At 44.2% G+C, this 21506-nt stretch overlaps 1 protein-coding gene and 1 pseudogene across 1 annotated transcript in view; one reads left to right on the top strand and one right to left on the bottom strand.

The window, feature by feature from the left end:
- Positions 1-21506, bottom strand: part of Stx12 (syntaxin 12) — a 42081-nt gene that overhangs the window by 10589 nt on the left and 9986 nt on the right. The window contains exons 2-5 of the mRNA XM_042688649.1: positions 12450-12519; positions 7821-7920; positions 4954-5091; positions 2516-2559 (exon numbers count right to left, since the gene is read on the bottom strand). Coding sequence (XP_042544583.1) covers positions 2516-2559; positions 4954-5091; positions 7821-7920; positions 12450-12519 — 352 coding nt within the window. The remainder of the gene's footprint in view (positions 1-2515; positions 2560-4953; positions 5092-7820; positions 7921-12449; positions 12520-21506) is intronic.
- Positions 15943-16057, top strand: LOC122115356 (annotated as a pseudogene).

The following is a 21506-nucleotide window of genomic DNA, read 5'->3' as shown; positions in this document are numbered from 1 at the left end:
ACGCCACTTCCGGCTCTTTTTTTCTGCTTATGTGGTGCTAAGGCATTGAACCCAGGGCCTCATGCATGCAAGGCAAGCGCACTACCACTGAGCCACCTTCCCAGCCCTGGTAGAACATTTTAATACTGTAAAAAATGAGATGAGTTTTGACATTTTGGACAGGAATTCCTCAACCTGGAATCTTTCACAACCTGAGTTTTAATGATGAGCTAAGATCAGAGCCTCATATTTAAAAACTTATTTAAATGCGATTAAAGCATGTTAGCATTTTATTAATGAAATACCTGAAATAATAATAAAGAGATTAACTTAGAAAATTTCTTCTTAATAAAAATCCAGAAGGCTATATTTACCTTATTTTTAAGGTAAGTAAACAGACTCCAACATGTTGAAGAACTTAAATTTCAATTAGACCTAAGATGACTGAGACCTTCTAATCAATAGATTTGTGGATTTGTACTTATTCCTTTTTTGTTTGTTTGTTTTTTAGGGGGGTCATAGGGCTTGAACTCTGGGCCTGGGTGCTGTCCCTCAGCTCTTCGACTCAAAGCTAGCCCTCTACCACTTAAGTCACAGTGCCACTTCCGGTTTTCTGGTGGTCTACTGGAGATTAGAGTTTCAGGGACTTTTATGCCCAGGCTGGCTTTGAACCGAGATCCTCAGATCTTAGCCCCCTAAGTAGCTAGGATTACAGGCATGAGCCACCAATGCCAGGCTTTGTACTTATTTCTGTGAGTGAAGCATTCTCCCCACAGAGAGATATCAGGGGATTGTTATATTTTTTTAAATTCATGTTGAAAATAATCCCTTCGGCTGGGTGCTGTGGCTCATGCCTGTAATCCTAGCTACTCAGGCGGCTGAGATCTGAGGATCACAGTTCAAAATCAGCCCAGACAGAAAAGTCTGTGAGACTCTTCTCTCCAATGAACCACCAGAAAACCGGAAGTAGTGCTGTGGCTCAAATGGTAGAGTGCTTGCCTTGAGCAGAAGAGCTGAGGGACAAGTGCCCAGGCCCAGAGTTCAAGCCCCATGACCGACCAAAAAAAATTTTTTTTTAAATCCTTTCATGGCTGAAAGATCTTAAAAAAGCCCGTGTGTGTGTGTGTGTGTGTGTGTGTGTGTGTGTGTGTGTGTGTGTGTGTGTGTGTGTGTGTGTGTGTGTGTGTGTGTGTGTGTGTGTGTGTGTGTGTGTGTGTGTGTGTGTGTGTGTGTGTGTGTGTGTGTGTGTGTGCGCGCGCGCATGCGCACACACGCCAATTCTTGAGCTTGAACTCAGATTCAAGGTGCCTTTTCTGTACTTTTTCTCTCAGGGCTGGTCCTCTACCACTTGAGCCATAACTCTACTTCTGGCTTTTTGGTGGTTAAATGGAGATGAGTCTCATGGCTTAATTATAGGTATGAGCTCCTGGTGTCCAGCTATGGATATAACTTTTTAATTTTATTTTAATAATAATAAACTACCTATCCCAGGTTCTCCTTTATTTTTTCCTCTTTATTATCTAATGATTGATTTTATTTTTTCAGTCATGGGGCTTAAACTCAGGGCCTGGGCACTGTCCCTAAGCTTGTTTGCTCAAGGCAAGTGCTCTACCACTTGGAGTCACAGCACCACTTCTGGTTTTCTGGTGGGTAACTGGAGATACAAACCTCACAGACTTTGCTGCCAGGGCTGGCTTTGAATCATGATCCTCAGATTTCAACCTCCTGAGTAGCTAGGATTACAAGTATGAGGCACTGGCACCCAGCTTTTGATTTTTTTTTAAACACAATTAATCAATATAAAGCTGGATAGTGTGGCTCACCCATGTAATACTAGCTACTTAGGAGTAGGGAAACTAAGAGATTGTGGCTCAAAGCCAGCTTGAGTAGAAAAGTCTTGTGAGAGGGGCTGGGAATGTGGCTTAGTGGTATAGTGCTTGCCTAGTGTGCATGAAGCCCTAAGTTCAATTCCTCACTACCACATAAACAAAAAAAGCCAGAAGTGGTGCTGTGGCTCAAAGTGGTAGAGGGCTAGTCTTGAGTGAAAGTGCTCAGGACAGTGCTTAGGCCCTGAGTTCAAGCCCCATGGCTGGCAAATAAAGAAAAAACAAAACTCTGTGAGAATATATCTCTAATTAACCAGCATAAAGTCAGACTAGAGGTGTGGTGGTTCAAGTGGTAGAGCAATAACCAGAGCAAGCAAGCCCCAGCATTATACCCACTACTGGGTATCAATCAATTAATCAATCACTCAACCAACCAGTCAGATACAGTCTTTTTTTTTTTGGGTCCGGTCGTGGGGCCTGAACTCTGGGCCTGGGCGCTGTCCCTCAGCTCTTCAGCTCAAGGCTAGCACTCTACCACTTGAGCCACAGCGCCACTTCCGGCTTTTTTTCTTTTTGCTTATATGGTGCTGAGGAATCGAACCCAGGACCTCAGGCATGCAAGGCAAGCGCTCTACTACTGAGCCACCTTCCCAGCCCCCAGATACAGTCTTCCATCAACTATCTAGTAGATTAAGTAAAATATTCTTTACCTGTCAAATGAGACGAGCTGTTCCTCCCTCTGCCTGTCTTCCGCCTGGAAAATAATGGCATTATTGCGGCTGATATCCAGAAACTTGTCACAGACACACAAAATAAAGGTTTCATTAGCTACGATATGAAAAGGCAACATCCATGGGCTACAACATGACAGAGAATTCTGGGAATCTGTCTCCACTGAGAAGTGGGTATGAATTGGTAAAGTAAATTTGCATTCTAGTTTGGGCCCAGTTCCTAGCCATACTGAACAAGATAGAGAAAACCTGAGTAAAAAGAGGGATAAATAGCTGGGCATTGGTGGCTAACATCTGTAATCCTAGCTACTCAGGAGGCTGAGATCTGAAGATCATGGTTCAAACCCAGGCCTGGCAGGAAAGTCCATGAGACCCTTATCTTCAATCAAGCACCAAAAAGGCTGAGAGTGGAGCTGTGTCTCAAGTGGTAGAGCACTAGCCTTGAACAAAAGAGCTAGGAACAGTGCCCAGGCCATGAGTTCAAGCTCTAGGACTGGCAGAGAAAAAAACAAATAACAAAAATGATTTTAAAATATGGGGAAAGTCGATGCAAGTTTTGAAAAAGACTATTTTTTTCTAAAAGTTACATTTTTTGTTTTGTTTTGTTTTTGGGTCCGGTCGTGGGGCCTGCACTCTGGGCCTGGGCGCTGTCCCTCAGCTCTTCAGCTCAAGGCTAGCACTCTACCACTTGAGCCACAGCGCCACTTCTGGCTTTTTTATTTTTTGCTTATGTGGTGCTGAGGAATCGAACCCAGGGCCTCATGCATGCAAGGCAAGCACTCTACCACTGAGCCACCTTCCCAGCCCTAAAAGTTACATTTTTGTCATTAGCAACAATGTACATTGTTTTCCTTGTAGTGACAAGCTTATTTATTTCAAAAACTTTTCTACTAAATACTAATCTGAAAAGTTTTTTTGTGTGTGTATGTGCATATTTCTAAGTTTTTGTTTGCTTATTGTACTACTCAGGAGACTAGCCTTGGCAATATAGCAGTAATTTGTGAAAGAAAGAAAGAAAAAGAGGAAGGAAGGAAGGAAGGAAGGAAGGAAGGAAGGAAGGAAGGAAGGAAGGAAGGAAGGAAAGAACTCACATTACCTCTGTGGGGTCTTTAATAATTTTTAACAGTGTGATGGGGTTCTTTTGTGTGTGGAGGTGGGTGGGTGGGTACTGGGGCTTGAACTCAGGGCCTGGGCTCTGTCCTGGAGATTCTTTTTTTTTTTTTTTGTCGGTCATGGGGCTTGAACTCTGGGCCTGGGCCCTGTCGCTCAGCTCGTCAGCTCAAGGCTAGAGCGCCACTTCTGGTTTTCTGGTGGTTTATTGGAGATAAAAGTCTCACGGACTTTCCTTGCCAGGGCTGGCTTTGAACCATGATCCTCAGATCTCCGCCTCCTAAGTAGTTAGGATTACAGGCATGAGCTGCTGGCGCCTGGCTCCACTCCCGGAGATTCTTTTCCTCAAGACTAGTGCTGTACCGCTTGAGCCACAGTGCCACTTCCAGTTTTTTCTGAGTAGTTTATCAGAGGTCAGAGTCACATGAACTTTCCTGCCCAAGTTGGCCTCAAACAGAGATCCTCACCTCTCAGCCTGCTGAATAGCTAGGATTACAGGTGTAAGCCACCAGCACCTGCTAGAAGTTGGATTTTTTAATTCTAGAATTTGTTAATTCTTTTCAAAAAGAGAATGTTAATACAAATTTCCCAACATAGGAGCAATATAACAAAATGAAAACGGAATGATATACAAATCTATCTTCCTTTTTTTTTTTTTTGGCCAGTCCTAGGGCTTGAACTCAGGGCATGGGCAATGTCCCTGAGCTTCTTTTGCTCAAGGCTAGCAATCTACCACTTGAGCCACAGGGCCACTTCTGGCTTTTTATGTTAATATGGTACTGAGGAATCAAACCTAGGGCTTCATGCATGTTAGGCAAGCACTCTACCATTAGGCAAGCACTCTACCACTAAGCCACATTCTCAGTCCTATCTTGCATTTTTTAACTTTTTTTTTGGGTCCGGTCGTGGGGCCTGAACTCCTCCGGGCCTGGGTGCTGTCCCTCAGCTCTTCAGCTCAAGGCTATCACTCTACCACTTGAGTCACAGCACCACATCCGGCTTTTTTTTTTTCTGCTTATGTGGTGCTGAGGAATCGAACCCAGGGCCTCATGTATGCAAGGCAAGCGCTCTACCACTGAGCTACCTTCCAGTCCTGCATTTTTTAACTCTTGTGCACATTCCTTTTAGTCGCCCATAAGCATACATGTTTCTTTACATGGGATAAACCAATCTGACATTTTTCACAGCAGCTGACAAGTATATTTACTATTTGGTGTGATAATAAACAAAGCTAATGGTCTGGAAGAAAACAACCTGGAAACAAACATTCTGATATTTCAAAGGTCTTCTTTAGGGATTCAACTTACAGAAAGTCGCGATCCAGCTCTTGCTCTGGCAATACTCTCTTTTTCCTTTTCAGATACCTTTCTCTGCACAGCCTGGAAGTTGTTCAAGGCCGTAGAGAAGTCATTCATGAGACGTTCCTTCTGAAGCTTCTGCTGGCGCTAAGGAAATTAAGGGAGAGATATCATATCTACCCAGAATCATTTGGGTTTAACTCTCCTTAAAAGCCAAGTTATATTCCTTAAAGTTTTTTTTGTGGTTTTTTTTTTTTTAATTTTGGTCAGTCGTGGGGCTTGAACTCTGGGCCTGTGCACTGTCCCTGAACTCTTCAGCTCAAGGTGAGCACTCTACCACTTGAGCCACAGCACCACTTCTGATTTTCTGGCGGTTCATTGGAGATAAGAGTCTCATGGACTTTCCTGCCCGGGCTGGCTTTAAACCGTGATCCTCAGATCTCACCCTCCTGAGTAGCAAGGATTACAGGCAGGAGCCACTGGCTCCTTTAAGATTTCTTAGTAGGAAAATTATTAGAAAAGAGGCTCTTCCTTATATTAGTAAATTTGTCCTTTGCTAGCTCAAGGCCCTTGTTAATAGTACAGAACAAGTCAGATACATTCTGACAAGTCTGAGAACTGAATATCATATCATTTACCTTGTAATCTCTAAAGGAATTCCCATGTGGAATATTTGTTCCCTGAAAAAGCTAAAAGTGGCTACCTTTGGACTCAGACTGGACCTATATAGTCTTTTGCTAAAATGCTAACACCATATTCATTTATATTGAGCTCAGTTTCTCTTAAAGACATAATTATTGGGGCTAGGAAAGGTGGCTCAGGGGTAGAGTGCTTGCTTTGCGTGCATGAGGCCCTGGGTTTGATTCCTCAGCACCATATAAGCAGAAAAAGCCGGAAGTGGTGCTGTGGTTCAAGTGGTAGAGCACTAGTCTTGAACTGAAGAGCTCAGGGTCAGTGCCCAGGCTTAGAGTTCAGGCCCCATGACCAACCAACAAACAAACAAAAAACCCACAATTATTATTTTTTTTACAAGTTGGTGTGTGTATGTGTATTCTGGAACTTAATACTTAGCTTTTTCACTCATGGCTGGTACTCTACCATTTGAGTTATGCCTCTACTTCTGGCTTTTTGCTAGTTAAGTTGAGATGAGTCGCTTGAATTTGTCTGCCCAGGCTGGCTTTGAACCAAACCATGATCCTCAGATCTTAGCCTCCTGAGTAGGTAGCATTAGAGGAATGAGCCACCAGCACTCAGCAGGATTTTTTTTTTTCCGGTCGTGGGGCTTGAACTCTGGGCTTAGGTGCTGTCCCTCAGCTCTTCAGCTCAAGGTGAGCGCTCTACCACTCGAGCCACAGCGTCACTTCCGGTTTTCTAGTGGTTAATTGGAGATAAGAGTCTCACAGACTTTCTTGCCCGGGCTGGCTTTGAACCGTGATCTTCAGATCTCAGCCTCCTGAGTAGCTAGGATTACAGGCATGAGCCACTGGTGCCCGGCTTCAGCAGGATTTTTTTTTTTTTTTTCCTGGTCACGGGGCTTGAAATCAGGACCTAGGCGCTATCTCTGAGTGCTTTTGCTCAAGTCTAGTGCTCTATCACTTGGAGCACAGTTCCATTTCTGGTGTTTGAGTGATTACTGGAGATAAGAGTCTCATAAGGACTTTTGTGCCCAGGCTGGCTTTTCAAACAGCAATCCTCAGATCTTAACCTCCTGAGTAGCTAGGATTACAGGTTTGAACCGCTGGCACCCAGCTCTCAGCAGGTTTTGGTTATTTTTAAAGTCTTGTTTAAAATGTTTGAGGACTCAGCAACTACTTTGCTTAGTTTGCTCTGTTCACATCTTAAAAAAACAAAGGCTCAAAAACCACTGATACAGAACCTAAGAATGGGAAAACAAAATAGAAAAAAAACAAAACTAAAAGGAAGGATGCTTCTGACATCCAGAACAGTGGTAAGAAGATGGAAGATGGGCCTAAGGCAGATTAGATGGAAACACTGGAAAGACAAAAGTATACTCAGCACCACTGGTAAAAGAGAAGGGAATTATATTTCATCAGAGAATGCCTCTGGATCTACTTTGTGTTCTTAATGATTCAAGCTAATGGAAGGGAACAATAATATGCAAAATCCAAAAATAACCTCTACTTGCTCTTGGAATACATTAGATGAATTTTTTTCTTGGTAGCAGATTTGACTTTCTATTTATATTTTGCTTAGGTTACTATTTAACTCTAAGTACTTACAACATTGTGTCTGCATCAGACTCTTTGATTCCTTATTACTACGAAAACTTTCAACCAATGTGTATTCCCTAAGTGTATAGCTAAGAGGAGAACAGGATAATTTGGAAAGGAGCTGGAGATACTAGATGGTAAGGGAGACCTGGCCAGGAGGTAATTACACTATTCCTCCCCACCCCCTCATTATAAATTTATTGTTTTGTTTGTTTGTTTGTTCAGGTCCAGTCATGGGGCCTGAACTCTGGGCCTGGGCGCTGGCCCTCAGCTCTTCAGCTCAAGGCTAGCGCTCTACCACTTAAGCCACAGCGCCACTTCTGGCTTTTTTCTTTTTGCTTATGTGGTGCTGAGGAATCAAACCCAGGGCCTCATGCATGCAAGGCATGCGCTCTACCACTGAGCCACCTTCCCAGCTCCTCATTATAAATTTATTTTTTTTTTGTTTTTCTGTTTTTCTTTTTTTAATTTAATTTTATTTTTGTGAACATACTGTACAGAGGGGTTACAATTACATGGGCAGGATAATGCGTACATTTCTTATCAAGCATTGCAGCCTCCTCCTTTGTTTACCCTTCCCAGCCCCCCCCCAATCTTCCCCCCTCCCCCCTCTCATTATAAATTTATTCAACACAAGACACCAACCTGCTCGGAAGTAGACAAGGGAAGGGGCAAGGATCTTAATTCCTTCAGCAATTCATTTGTTTCCTTGGCGAGCTGATTTGTGGAGTGTTGTAACTCTTGCCTAAGAGAGAAAAGACATGGTTCAGGATGCTCCAGGGCTATCCTAGTGAGTAATAATTTATTCTCAGACTGCCTCACAACACAGGTAATGAAGGGTCATTCCAAAGGAATGGGTGCCTCAATGCCCATGTTCACAACAAAAGTTCGGGACTACTACAGTAGCAAACCCACTTTAAGGCCTTGTCACATTATTGAAGCAGCCAGTGTGGGCAGAAAGAGGCTGTCTGAAGGATACCTGCTGAAAGCAGCATAGATCAGGTTTAACATTTTGGGAGAGACAAGAGAAGCCTGTCAGCAGTTCTGATAGAAATACAAGAAGCTGCTACCCACACCTAAATCTCTTATAAAATTCCCACTGAATTTCCCAGGAGTTCAGCATGGTATATTGATCATGATTCACTGACTTGAATCCAAGCACAGGTGGCTGGATGAAATATGCATTAACAGCATAGCTTCTGACCCATTCTAGGAAACAAACTCCAAAGATTTATTCTTACATTTTTGCTTGTATTCTTGTATCCATTCTTTTTTCAGATTTATCCTGGATTCCCTACTTGTGCCTTATGCTTGATTTTCTGACTCTTCCTTCCAAAATAAAGAAGCTCTGTGTGGTTTTTGGTTTTTTTTGGGGGGTGGGGGTCCAGTTGTGGGGCCTGAACTCTGGGCCTGGGTGCTGTCCCTCAGCAATTCAGCTCAAGGCTAGCGCTCTACCACTTGAGCCACAGTGCCGGCTCTTTTCTTTTTTGCTTATGTGGTGCTTAGGAATCGAACCCAGGACTCAAGGCATGCAAGGCAAGCGCTCTACCACTGAGCCACCTTCCCAGCCCCAGCTCTGTGTGTTTAAAAACATATAAAACTAGCCAGGTACCAGTGGCTCACACCTGTAATCCTAGCTACTCAGGATCTGAGGACTGTGGTTCAAAGCCAGACTAAGCAGGAAAAGTTTGTGAGACTCTTCTCTCCAATTAACCACCAAAAAATCAGAGGTGGCACTGTGGCTCAAATGGTAGAGTGCTCACCTTGAGCTGAAGAGCTAAGGGACGCACCCAGGCCCAGAGTTCAAGCCCCACAACCAACAAAACAAAAACAAAAATGTAAGACTGGGCACCAATGGCTCACATCTTTACTAGCTACTCTGGAAGCAGAGGTGCAAAGGATTATGGTTCAAAGTCAGCTAACGCAGAAAAGCCTACTATACTTGATCTCCAAAATAACCAGCAAAAAGCATAGCTGAGCTAAGCACTGGTGGCTGATGCCTGTAATCCTAGCCACTCAGGAAGCTAAGATCTCAAGATCATGGTTCCAAGCCAACTTGGGCAGTAAAGTCTTTGAGTCTCTTATCTCCAATAAACTACTCAGAAAAAGCCAGAAGTGGCACTGTGGCTCAAGTGGTAGTGTGCTAGCCTTGAGCAAAAGAAGCTCAGGAAGGCCAGGCATCAGTGGCTCATACCTATAATTCTAGCTACTCAGGAGGCTGAGATCTGAGGATCATAGTTCAAAGCCAGCCCGGGTAGGAAAGTCCATGAGACTTATCTCCAATGAACCACTACTACAAAAATGGAAGTGGCACTGTGGCTCAAGTGGTAGAGCATTCATCTTGAGCTGAAGAGTGCAGGGACAGAGCCCAAGCCCAGAGTTCAAGCCCCATGATCAACAACAACAACAAAAAAGAAACAAACAAAAAAAGAAGGGAGGAAGGGAGGGAAGGAGGGAGGAAGAGAGAAAGGGAAAGAAAAGGCAAGTATATAAAGAGAGAAGGAAGGAAATCACAGAGGCAGACTATGCAATATATTATAGATTTGCAAAGTAATAAAAGTACAAAAAGTTGTTTTCATTTGGGCACCAGTGGCTCATGCCTATAATCCTAGCTGCTAAGGAGGCTGAGATCTGAGGATCACGCTTCAAAGCCAGCCTGGGCAGGAAAGGCTATGAGACTCTTCTCTCCAATAAACCACCAGAAAACCAGAAGTGGTGCTGTGACTCAAGTGGTAGAACGTTCCCCTTGAGCTGAAGAGCTGAGGGACAGCACTCAGGCCCAGAGTTCAAGCCCCATGACCAAAAACAAACAACAACAACAAAAAAGTTGTTTCAAGGCTGGGAAGGTGGCTCAGTGGTAGAGCGCTTGCCTTGCATGCCTGAGGCCCTGGGTTCGATTCCTTAGCACCACATAAGCAAAAAGAAAAAAGCCAGAAGTGGCGCTGTGGCTCAAGTGGTAGAGTGCTAGCCTTGAGCTGAAGAGCTGAGGGACAGCGCCCAGGCCCAGAGTTCAGGCCCCTCGACTGGACCAAAAAAAAAAAAGTTGTTTCAGGGCCGGAAAGGTGGCTCAGTGGTAGAGTGCTTGCCTTGTATACATGAGGCCCTGGGTTTGATTCCTCAGCACCACATAAGAAGAAAAAAAAAAAAAACAGAAGTGGCGTTGTGGCTCAAGTGGTAGAGCGCTAGCCTTGAGCTGAAGAGCTGAGGGACAGTGCCCAGGCCCAGAGTTTAGGCCCCACAACCAACAAAAGTTGTTTCAGACAGGTGCCTGTGGCTCATGCCTATAATCCTACCTTCTCAGGAAGCTGAGATCTGAGATCACAATTTGAAGCCAGCCTAGGCAGAAAAGTCTATGAAACTCTTATCTCCAATTAACCAGCAAAAAGCCAGTAGTGGAAGTGGCTTAAGTGGTAGAGCAACAGCCTTAAACAAAAAGCCAGTGGGCGCTGGTGGCTCACGCCTGTAATCCTAGCTACTCAGGAGGCTGAGATCTGAGGATCGAGGTTCAAAGCCAGCCTGGGCAGGAGAGACCGTGAGACTCCTATCTCCAATAAACCACCAGAAAACCGAAAGTGGCGCTGTAGCTCAAGTGGTAGAGCGCTCGTCTTGAGCTGAAGAGCTGAGGGACAACGCCCAGGCCCAGAGTTCAAGCCCCACGACCGACCAAAAAAAAAAAACAAACAAAAACAAAAAGCCAAGTGCAAAATCATGAGGCCTTGTGTTCTGGCACAAGTACGCACACACACACAAGGTGTTTTCATTTGTGGCTTTATCAAGTCTCTAGCCATCTCTGAAGTTTTCAGGGAGGATGGAAAGCGTCAATTCCTAAGCTGGAATCCTAGCTCTCCCAATGACAGCATTAGGAGACAGCATTGGAAGGGTGGTGTCATCATAAATAGCATTAATGCCCAGAGAGCTGCTTCCTTCTCCCTCCAGGGAGCAGACAGTGAAACATCTATGAAGCAGCTGGCCTTCCCAGGGAACTGCATATCGTGGACTTGTCAGCCTCCAGAACTACAGACAAATAAATTTCTGCTGTTCATAAACTATCTAGTTACGGTCTTGTTATAGCAGCCTGAGTGCACTAAGACGCCATGCTACTATTAGTGTTTTTCCACTCCAAAGAGGCCTCTAGAACTAGATAACAAGGCAGGCAAAAACAAGAAGGTGTAAGCTGGGTGCTGGTGGCTCACTCCTGTAATCCTAGCTACTCACGAGGCTGAGATCTAAGGATCAAGGATCAAAGCCAGGCTGGCAAGAAAAGTCCGTGAGACTCTTATCTCCAATAAACCACTAGAAAACCGGAAGTGGCACTGTGGCTCAAGTGGTAGAGTGCTCACCTTGAGCTGGAGCTAAAGGATAGTGCCCTAGCCCAGAGTTCAAGCCCCACAACCAACTCCCTCCCCCCCCCCCCCCCAAAAAAGAGGGTGTTAGCCAGAAGCCAGTGTACTAGACAATGCTAAAATATTTCACATCTCCCTGGGAAAGCTCACAGTAATGTCACTCCCTCACTTCACAACATGTAAGGATGAGAAGAATATTGGTCAGGATACTTTAAAGACAAGAAACAGAACTAAAAGCAGAGAGAGAGAGTCAAGAAGAATGTGACTTACGGAAAAAAAAATTGTTAAGTTAGACTACCAGTCCACTTACTCTCTCCCTCAGCCTTGCCTCTGATTATCCTTTTTTTCTCATAGCATGTACAGTTAGAAATCAAATCAAACCAGACTAGGTCATCAAGAATCTTGTGCCAGGGGCTGAGAAGGTGGCTCAGTGGTAGAGCGCTTGCCTTGCATGCATGAGGCCCTGGATTCGATTCCCCAGTACCACATAAACAAAAAGAAAAAAAGCCGGAAGTGGCACTGTGGCTCAAGTGGTAGACGCTAGTCTTGAGCTGAAGAGCTGAGGGACAGCGTCCAGGCCCAGAGTTCAGGCCCCACGACTGGACCCCCCCCCCCCAAAAAAAAAAAAAAGAATCCTGTGCCAGCAAGGAGATTCATTTACACAGAGTTTTGGCCACATGGTTTAGGAACGGTAGGTGCTCCCACCCAAGCCTCCCTCAATTTTCTGCTAAAAGAACCAAGGAAAAAAAAAGAATCAGTTCAGGAAATCCTAATCCATTAATATACTACCTTACTCCTAGCTCCAGCTACTGCCTCCCACCCCTTTTCTTTTGACTTTACCAATCTGAAATTTCACAGGCCACACAATAAGGACACCAAGTATATCCTTAAAGAACCTAACAAAACCCAATCTTGTTCCAAAGCTACTCACAGATCTTCCTGATTTGTGCTTGAGTCCTGCACAGTTCCTAGTTGGCTCATCAAATTCTTTATCTGAGCAGCTGAGGAGAGAAGGGGAAAAGAAAGTTCATTTCAAAGATAAATATGTTCATCAGAGCACACTGCTTAGCAGATCCCTGGTCTCCCTACATCTTGAATAAGTACTTGTAACCAACAGAATTCATGACTGAAACCTGGGCAAGCACACTCCTATAAAAACCCACCGTGAAATTCCCCTTCCTTCCACACAGGAATTTCAGTACAAAGTAGGAAGCGAAGGCTTTTTAGCTCATTCCCAAGGAATTTCCTAATTTTTCCAGATCTTCGATGGCAATGGTTAAAAAAAAAATCAACACCAGGGCTGGGAGAGTGGTTCAGTGGTAGAGTGCTTGCCTTGTATGCATGAGGCCTGGGTTTGATTCGTCAGCACCACGAAAGAGCCGGACGTGGTGCTATGGCTTAAGTGGTAGAGCACCCGCCTTGAGCTGAAAAGCTGAGGGACAGAGCCCAGGCCCTGAGTTCAGGCCCCACAACTGGCAAAAAAAAAAAAAAATACCTTCAGGGCTGAGGAGGTAGTAAATGGGCAAGGGCACTTGCTTAGCATGTTCAAGGCCCTAGGTTTGATTCACAACATGTATTAAAACAAAACAAAACATCTTTTGAAGGGCCTAAACTCATGGCAATAAAAACTTAAATTCTTGCCAGGCACCAGAAGGTCACAGCCGTAATTTTAGCTATTCAAGAGGCTGAGATCTAAGGACTGCAGTTCAAAGCCAGCCCAGGAAGCTGGGCACCAGTGGCACACATCTGTAATCTTAGCTAAGGAAGACTAAGATCTGAGGATCACAGTTCAAAGCCAGCCTGGGCAGGAAAAGCACACAAGATTCTGATCTCCAATTAACCACAAGAAGCCAGAAGTGGAGCTGTAGTCCAAGTGGTAGAGTGCTAGCCTTGAGCAAAAGAGCTCCAGGACAGTGCTCAGGCCCTAAGATCAAGCCCCAGTACCAGCACAAAACAACAACAAAAGCCAGCCTGGGCACAAACAAGCAGGCCTGGGAAGGATAGTCCATGAGACTCTTATCTCTACTTACCCAGAAAAAAGCTGGAAGTGGAGCTGTGGTTCAAGTGGTAGACCACTAACCTTGAGCAAAAAAGCTAAGGGAGAGCACCAAGACCCTAAGTCCAAGCCTCAAGACCAAGACACACACATAAACACACACATAAACACACACACACACACACACACACACACACACACACACAAATTAAGCCCATTAATATAAACTAATTATTCTACAGCAAAGACTTTTAGAAAACAATGCGTATGTATTAGCTGATAAAGCACTTCTCTTTGTGTCTAGCGTAAGAGCTTCATATATATATTGTCTTATTAATTTTCACAGTAACATTAGAAGTAGCTCTGTCTTCTTTTTACAGATGAGGAAATACTTTTTTGTGTGTGTCCATGTACCAGTCTTGGGGCTTGATCTGAGCCTGGGCACTGTTCCTGAGCTTTTCTGCTCAAGGTTAGTCTCTATCATTTGAGCCACAGTTCCACTTCTAGCTTTTTAGTGGTGAAGAGTATCACAGACTTTCCTGCCCAGGCTGGCTTTGAGCTGCAATCCTCAGATCTCAGTCTCCTGAGTAGCTGGGATTACAGGCGTGAGCCACTGGCACCCGACCACAATTAATTTTTAAACCTCAAAATTCTAGGAAGTTAGCATTCTTTCTTATTGGATAAGGGAGCATTGTACGTCTATGGGGAAGGCTAAGATAACCAGGTGGTCAGAGAAACCTCTCTATATGGTGAAACTGAGCAGAGAACTAAAGGAAATAAAAGCTCAGGCCACACAGCTATGCACGGGAGTTGCCTTGCAGGCGGAGAGCGCAACTAGTACAAAGTCCCCAAGGCAAGAACCCTTGGTGTGTCAGGGAAGGCAGGGTGACTGGAGCTGAGTGAGCAAGAGAGATAAAAGAAGTAGCAAAGGGGGCTGTGGGGAGCCAGATGATTGAGGGTCCTGTGAACAATTACAGAGCTTGGATTTTAATTAAGTGGCAAGTCACTGATGGATTTTGAACAGTGTCATAACCAGAACTGAAACCCAGGGCTAATCTCAATGGCTATAGTTTGTGTCACATTATGTTCTTTCAAAAGGTTGACTCTGAAAGGAAACAGAATGTGGACACACAGGGCAGGCCTGGGGCTCCGGGTGCTTTACCCTCCGCACCCTATATATCTGACCCCTCCCTAGCTTCATACTCTTCTCCAGATAGGCTGGTGTCCTGCCTCTACCCGCCTCCAGTCCCACCTCCCTCCCACTTATGGCAATATCCTCTGTACTTACTAGAGTCTAGCAGAATGACGGGCACCCAGTACACACATAAATAATTACTGATTAACTGAGTCATTCTCCTCCCTTTGGCATTATGGCAGTCTCTTTTAAGAGGGATGATATGAATTCAGGTAAGTCAGGTATAATAAGAACTGAAATATAAGGCTTAGTGGTAGAGTGCTTGCTTAGCATGCATGAAGCCCTGGGTTCGATTCCTCAGTATCATATACACAGAAAGGCCGGAAGTGGTGCTATGGTTCAAGTGGTAGAGTGCTAGCCTTGAGCAAAAGAAACTCAGGGACAGTGCCCGGGCCCTGAGTTCAAGCCCCATGGCTAGCAAGAAAAAAAAAGGAGGCCCAAAATCTAAGCCAGATGTAACCATTATAGCATTAGGCAAGTCTCTTCATTTTGCTGGATCTCCTTTGCTATTTGTAGATTGTATTTGGATTAACTAACACTTAGAGAGTACTTACAATTTGTGTGGGGTTTTCATGTTCTGGCATTAAATCTTTACAATTCTGTAAGCACTGTGATCTTCTAATACTCCCACTCAGCTCAATTCTAAAATTCAGTAATAATGAAACATCTCTACTCCCAGAATGCTGTTGAGCAACCAAGGAAGTTTTTGCAACTGAAAAACTTGGTATCCAGAGGCTCCAGCTGTGATGTTAAACTTGCAAATGCAAGGTACAAGTTGTACGGGACTGATATGTGTACTAGAAGGCATTCTACTCATTTTTCCATGTATTTTTTTTTTTGGTTTTTTTTTGGGGTCCAGTCATGGGGCCTGAACTCTGGGCCTGGGTGCTGTCCCTCAGCTCTTCAGCTCAAGGCTAGTGCTCTACCAATTGAGCCACAGCGCCACTTCCGGCTTTTTTTCTTTTTGCTTATGTGGTGCTGAGGAATCAAACCCAGGGCCTCTGGCATACAAGGCATGCGCTCTACCACTGAGCCACCTTCCCAGCCCCTCATTTTTCCATGTATAGATCCCCTCTCCTCCAGAAAACAGTAAAATATATCATGACACAAAAGGGCAGATGATCATCATCAACAATAAAGTTTTTCTTCAATAGATGTCTTTTTAGTGACTGTTTTTAAAAAGCAGTGCAGCGAGTGTGGTGGTGCAATCCTAGCACTTAGAAGGTTGAGGTAGTGCTGTATGAAAGGAGAGAAGGTTAGCATTCCCCTTGACAAGGATGGAAGAGGCCCTTGGGCCTAACAACACGCACACAGTTAAGGCATTGCCACCATCTAACCATCGTTTTTGTAAAAATTATATTAAGTCAAGTAAGCCAGGCCCAAAGAAACATAGGTCCCATGGTTTCCCTTATTTGCAATAACTAGTATATGTCTGAGACAAGCAGAAACAGTCAGATAAGTTGATGTTAGGCAAAATGAACCCCAAGATAAGGACTCAAATGTTTTTTCTTTTTTGCTACTGTTTCTAACATATTTATAAGATATTTCTTTGTTGCTTTGTATGTCCCTCCCCTACAGTATAACCCCTGTTTTCACTGTATTTGATGTTGGTATAATTTGGGGAGGGGAAGGGGAAAAAAATTGCTTAAATAGGGACACAAGTGGACCCATTGCAACAATGAGATGCACAAGACATTATGTCAAAAAACAAACTTTACAACTTTGGTGTGGGGGGGATGGGAAGGGATGGGAAGGAAAACAAAGGAGGAGGTAACAATGCTTGATAAGAAATGTACTCATAGCCGGGCGCTGGTGGCTCACGCCTGTAATCCTAGCTACTCAGGAGGCTGAGATCTGAGGATCGCGGTTCAAAGCCAGCCCGGGCAGGAGAGACCGTGAGACTCCTATCTCCAATAAACCACCAGAAAACCGGAAGTGGCACTGTAGCTCAAGTGGTAGAGCGCTTGCCTTGAGCTGAAGAGCTGAGGGACAGCGCCCAGGCCCAGAGTTCAAGCCCCACGGCCAACCAAAAAAAAAAAAAGAAATGTACTCATTACCTTGCTCATGTAATTGTAACCCCTCTATATTTTCACAATAAAAAAAAATCATGAAAAAAAAAAAGAAGGCTAAGGTAGGAGGATCTCAAGCTACATAGCAAGACCCTGTCTCAAAAAAAAAAAAAAAAGCTGGGTTCTGGTGACTCACCTGTAATCAGGAGGGTGAGGTCTAAGGATTGCAGTTTGAAGCCAACCTGGACAGGAAAGTCCATGAGATTCTTATCTCTAAGAAACTACTCAGAAAAGCCAGAAGTGGTACTGTGGCTCAAGTGGTAGAGTGCTAGCTTTAAGCAAAAGCAGCTCAGGGACGGTGCCCAAGCCCTGAGTTCAAGCCCCAGAATTGGCACCAAAAAAAAAAAAGTAGAGTACTCCTTAGAGACTTTAAAGGTATGTCAAAGAATGAAGCTAGTTACTAATCAACTATCAAAATCTTAAATGCACTAGATAACTACAGAACTTCTATATATCAGTTCATAACCATCTATTTTCTGGGTGTTCTCAGTTGATATTTTTTTCCATTTGGACTTTTCTGATTCCTTTTTGTAATAACCTGAAGTTGTGGGGTAGGGAGTCTGGGGTCTTTATGGGGTCATTTGCTAGCTAAGCATCAGAATTCATCTGAGCCTCCATTAATGCCACCTTCCTGAATGTTAAGATATTTTCCTAAAAGTTTTCATCAAGATGGAATAATCAGATATTCTAAAACTCAAACTTTAGAGACAGTAATAGTGTCTGAGTTTACTAGAACATAAAAAAGTAAACTTGTCTCACACTGTCCCCCCAACAGCAGTGATTTTTTTTCCACAAGTGACTCATTAAACACACACACACACACACACACACACACACACACACACAATTGTAATCCAGAGATTGAGGCCTTGAGGGAAGGAAAGGAGAATAATAGAGGTAAACAATACTGAAATACATTGTGTCTATATGAAAATAGAATAAGCAACCAATGAGGGGGATGAGGAAAAGACAAAACAACTGGGGTGTTAATTCAATCCATATAATATGTGTGTGTGTATATGTGTGTGTGTGTGCGCGCGCGCGTGTGTGTGTGTGTGTGTGTGTTATACCATGATGAAACTCCTTTGCACAACTATTATACTGATAAAAAAAAAATGAACAGCCAGACATTGGTGGCTCATACTTGTAATCCTAGCTATTCAAGAGGCTAAGATCTGAGGATCACAGTTCAAAGTCAGCTCAGGAAGGAAAGCCCATGAGACTCTTATCTCCAATTAATTACAAAAAGCTGGAAAAATTGCACTATGGCCTAAAGTGGCAGAACATGAGCCTTGAGCACAAAAGCTCAGAGATGATGGCCTGGCCCTGAGTTCAAGTTCCAAGGCATGTGTGTGTGTGTGCATGCACGCACACACACACACACACACACACACACACACACACACAAGCTATGTTGTTCAATAAACCCGCAGTTCAAAAAGGAATGTCAGCCGGGCACCAGTGGTTCACGCCTGTAATCCTAGCTACTCTGAGCATTGTGGTTCAAAGCCAGCCTGGGCAGAAGTGGCGCTGTGGCTCAAGCGGTAGAGTGCTGGCCTTGAGCTGAAGAGCACAAGGATAGCACCCAAGCCCAAAGTTCAAGACCCACGACCGATAAAAAAAAAAAGGAATGTCTACTCATAGACTTGTTTACTTTTTTTGTTGGTCATGGGGCTTGAACTCTAGGTCTAGGTGTTGTCCCTCAGTTTTTCAGCTCAAGGCTAGCGCTCTACCACTTGAGCCACAGTGCCACTTCTGGCCTTTTCTGTTTATGTGGTGTTGAGGAATGGAACCCATGCCTTATGCATGCAAGGCAAGCACTCTACCACTGAGCCACCTTCCCAGCCCCCTTATAATCTACTTGAGTGTACTTAAAATATAAAAAAGTGAGGACTAGCTATAGCTTAAGTGAGACAAAGTCTTTTGTATAAGCAATTCTTTGAACTAGGGTCTCAATTTCTCCTATTATGGACCTCTCATTTTTAAAAGCATGTTCTAACTAAAATCTTAAAAGACTATGAAGGACTGGGAAGGTAGCTCAGTGGTAGAGTGCTTGCCTTGCATTGTATGAGGTCCTAGGTTTGATTCCTCAGCACCACATAAGCAGAAATAAGCCAGAAGTGGCGCTATGACTCAGTGGTAGAGCGCTAGCCTTGAGCTGAAGAGCTGAGGGTCAGCGCCTAGGCCCAGAGTGCAGGCCCTATGACTGACAAAAAAAAAAGAATATGAAGCAAATCAATTTGTTGTACATTATAGCTAACATCACCATCAGGAACTATTCTAAATTGAACGGTCCTTATGTGCTTTTTAGCAACTATCAGCAGATTCTGAATCTCCCAGTGATCTTCAGTCCAAATCAAAGTCTTATCATATCAAATAGCAACTCCAGCACAGATGGGAAAAAATAACACTCTTTTTTCATTTGATAGCTTCTAATGCTCGCTCTAGTCTACTATTATAATTAAAAAGACAAATTTAGTGAAAAATATTCCTTACACCAAAATAAAAAAATCATTACTTACATCAAATGAGAAAATGATGGCCTAGATGGCAGCTGTGACACTGAAGTCTCATTGTTTTACTCTGAAAACTAGGGATTTCTTTCTTTCTTTCTTTTTTGTATTGTGAAAATACTGTACAGAGGGGTTACAATTACATGGACAAGATAATGAGTACATTTCTTTTCTTTCTTTTTTTTTTTTTTTTGTTGGTCGTGGGGCTTGAACTCTGGGCCTGGGCGCTGTCCCTCAGCTCTTCAGCTCAAGGCGAGCGCTCTACCACTTGAGCTACAGCGCCACTTCCGGTTTTCTGGTGGTTTATTGGAGATAGGAGTCTCACGGTCTCTCCTGCCTGGGCTGGCTTTGAACTGCGATCCTCAGATCTCAGCCTCCTGAGTAGCTAGGATTACAGGAGTGAGCCACCAGTGCCCGGCAATGAGTACATTTCTTATCAAGCATTGTAGCCTCCTCCTTTGTTTCCCCTTCCCATCCCTTCCCATCCTCCTCCTTCTCCCAGGGATTTCATTTTTTATTGCCAGTACTTGGACATGAACTTGGAGCCTCATTTTCAGGTAACTTTTTTGCTCAAGGCTGATGCTCTAACTACATCTTTATTTTCAACTTTTTGCTGGTTGAGTGGCGTAAGTCTCTTGGATTTGCTTGCCCAGGCTGGCTTTGAACTTTGATCCTCAGGCCTCAGTCGCTTGAGTAGTTAGGATTACAGGTGTGAGCCCCTACTATAAAACTAGGTTTTACATTCTTGTCCTACACAGCTACAATGCAAATTAGCTGACATCTATCCATTGTAGATGCAAATGTACATTGTTTACTAATATAGCCTAAGCTGGCCTCAAACCAGCTACTTAGCCCAATCTAGCCTTCAATTTGTAAGTTCGGTGTCCTGCCCTAGTCTACTCAGTGCTGGAATTTATCTTACTTAAAAAACAACAACAGGGGGGCCGGGAAGGTGGCTCAGTGATAGAGCGCTTGCCTTGCATGCCTGAGGCCCTGAGTTCGATTCCTAAGCACCACATAAGCAAAAAGAAAAAAGCCGGAAGTGGCACTGTGGCTCAAGTGGTAGAGCGCTAGCCTTGAGCTGAAGAACTGAGGGACAGCGCCCAGGCCCAGAGTTCAGGCCCCACGACCGGACCCAAAAAAAAAAAAACAGGCTGGGAAGTTGGCTCAGTGGTGGAGTGCTTCTGTCACATGCATGAGGCCCTTAGTACCACATAAGCAGGAAAAAGCTGGAAGTGGCGCTGTGGCTCAAGTGGTAGGGTGCTAGCCTTGAGCTGAAAGACAGTGCCCAGTTCAGACCCTACAATCAACCAAAAAACAAAACAAAAACCAACAACAATAATAACAACAAAGCCTGGTGGTGGCTCACACCTGTAATCCTAGCTACTCAGGAAGCTGAGATCTGAGGATCGCAGTTCAAAGCCAGCCCATGCAGGAAAGGCCATAAGACTTTTATTTCCAATAAACCACCAGAAAACTGGAAGTGGCACTGTGGCTCAAGTGGTAAAGCAACTAGCCTTGAGCCTAACCTAGCTACTCAGGAGACTGAGATCTGAGCATCGCAGTTCAAAGCCAGCCTGGGCAGGAAAGTCCCTGAGACTCTTATCTCCAATAAACCACTAGAAAACCGGAAGTGGTGCTGTGGCTCAAGCGGTAAAGCGCTCGCCTTGAGCTGAAGAGCGCAAGGACAGAGACCAAACCCAGAGTTCAAGCCCCACAACCAAAAAAAAAAGTCTGAAACCCTGTCTTATAAAATAAAATAAAGGCCATGCATAGTGCTTCATGACTGTTCCAACGTTCTCAGGACACAGAGAAGAGATAGGAAGGAAGATAGCTCAGGCAGAGAGTTTTCAAGACCCCCTCCCCCATCTCAGTCAATGAAACGCTGAGAGTGGTAGTACAAGCCTTGTCATCCCCACTGCATGGGGAAACAAACAGAGGGATCATGGTCCAGGCCAGCCTAGACCTGAACCTTTTTTTCCAAAAAGGTCCAAAAGCACCTTATTTAAAAAAAGCAAGAAGGGCTCAGGGTGTGACTTAGTTGTGGAGCAACTGTGTGGCATGCACAAAGCCCTGAGTTCAAATCCTAGTATTGTCTTAAAAATGATTGGGGGTATGGCTCAAGTGGTATAACAATTGCGGACAGGGCTCAGGCCCAGAGTTCAAGCCCCATGACCAACAAAACAACAACAACAGGCTGGGAAGGCTGCTCAGT

Source organism: Dipodomys spectabilis, unplaced genomic scaffold, assembly GCF_019054845.1.
Source record: "Dipodomys spectabilis isolate Male_0828 unplaced genomic scaffold, ASM1905484v1 ptg000118l, whole genome shotgun sequence".
Classification (NCBI taxonomy): domain Eukaryota; kingdom Metazoa; phylum Chordata; class Mammalia; order Rodentia; family Heteromyidae; genus Dipodomys; species Dipodomys spectabilis.
Note: the sequence above shows the minus strand (reverse complement) of the source record. Positions and strands in the feature narration are given on the sequence as shown.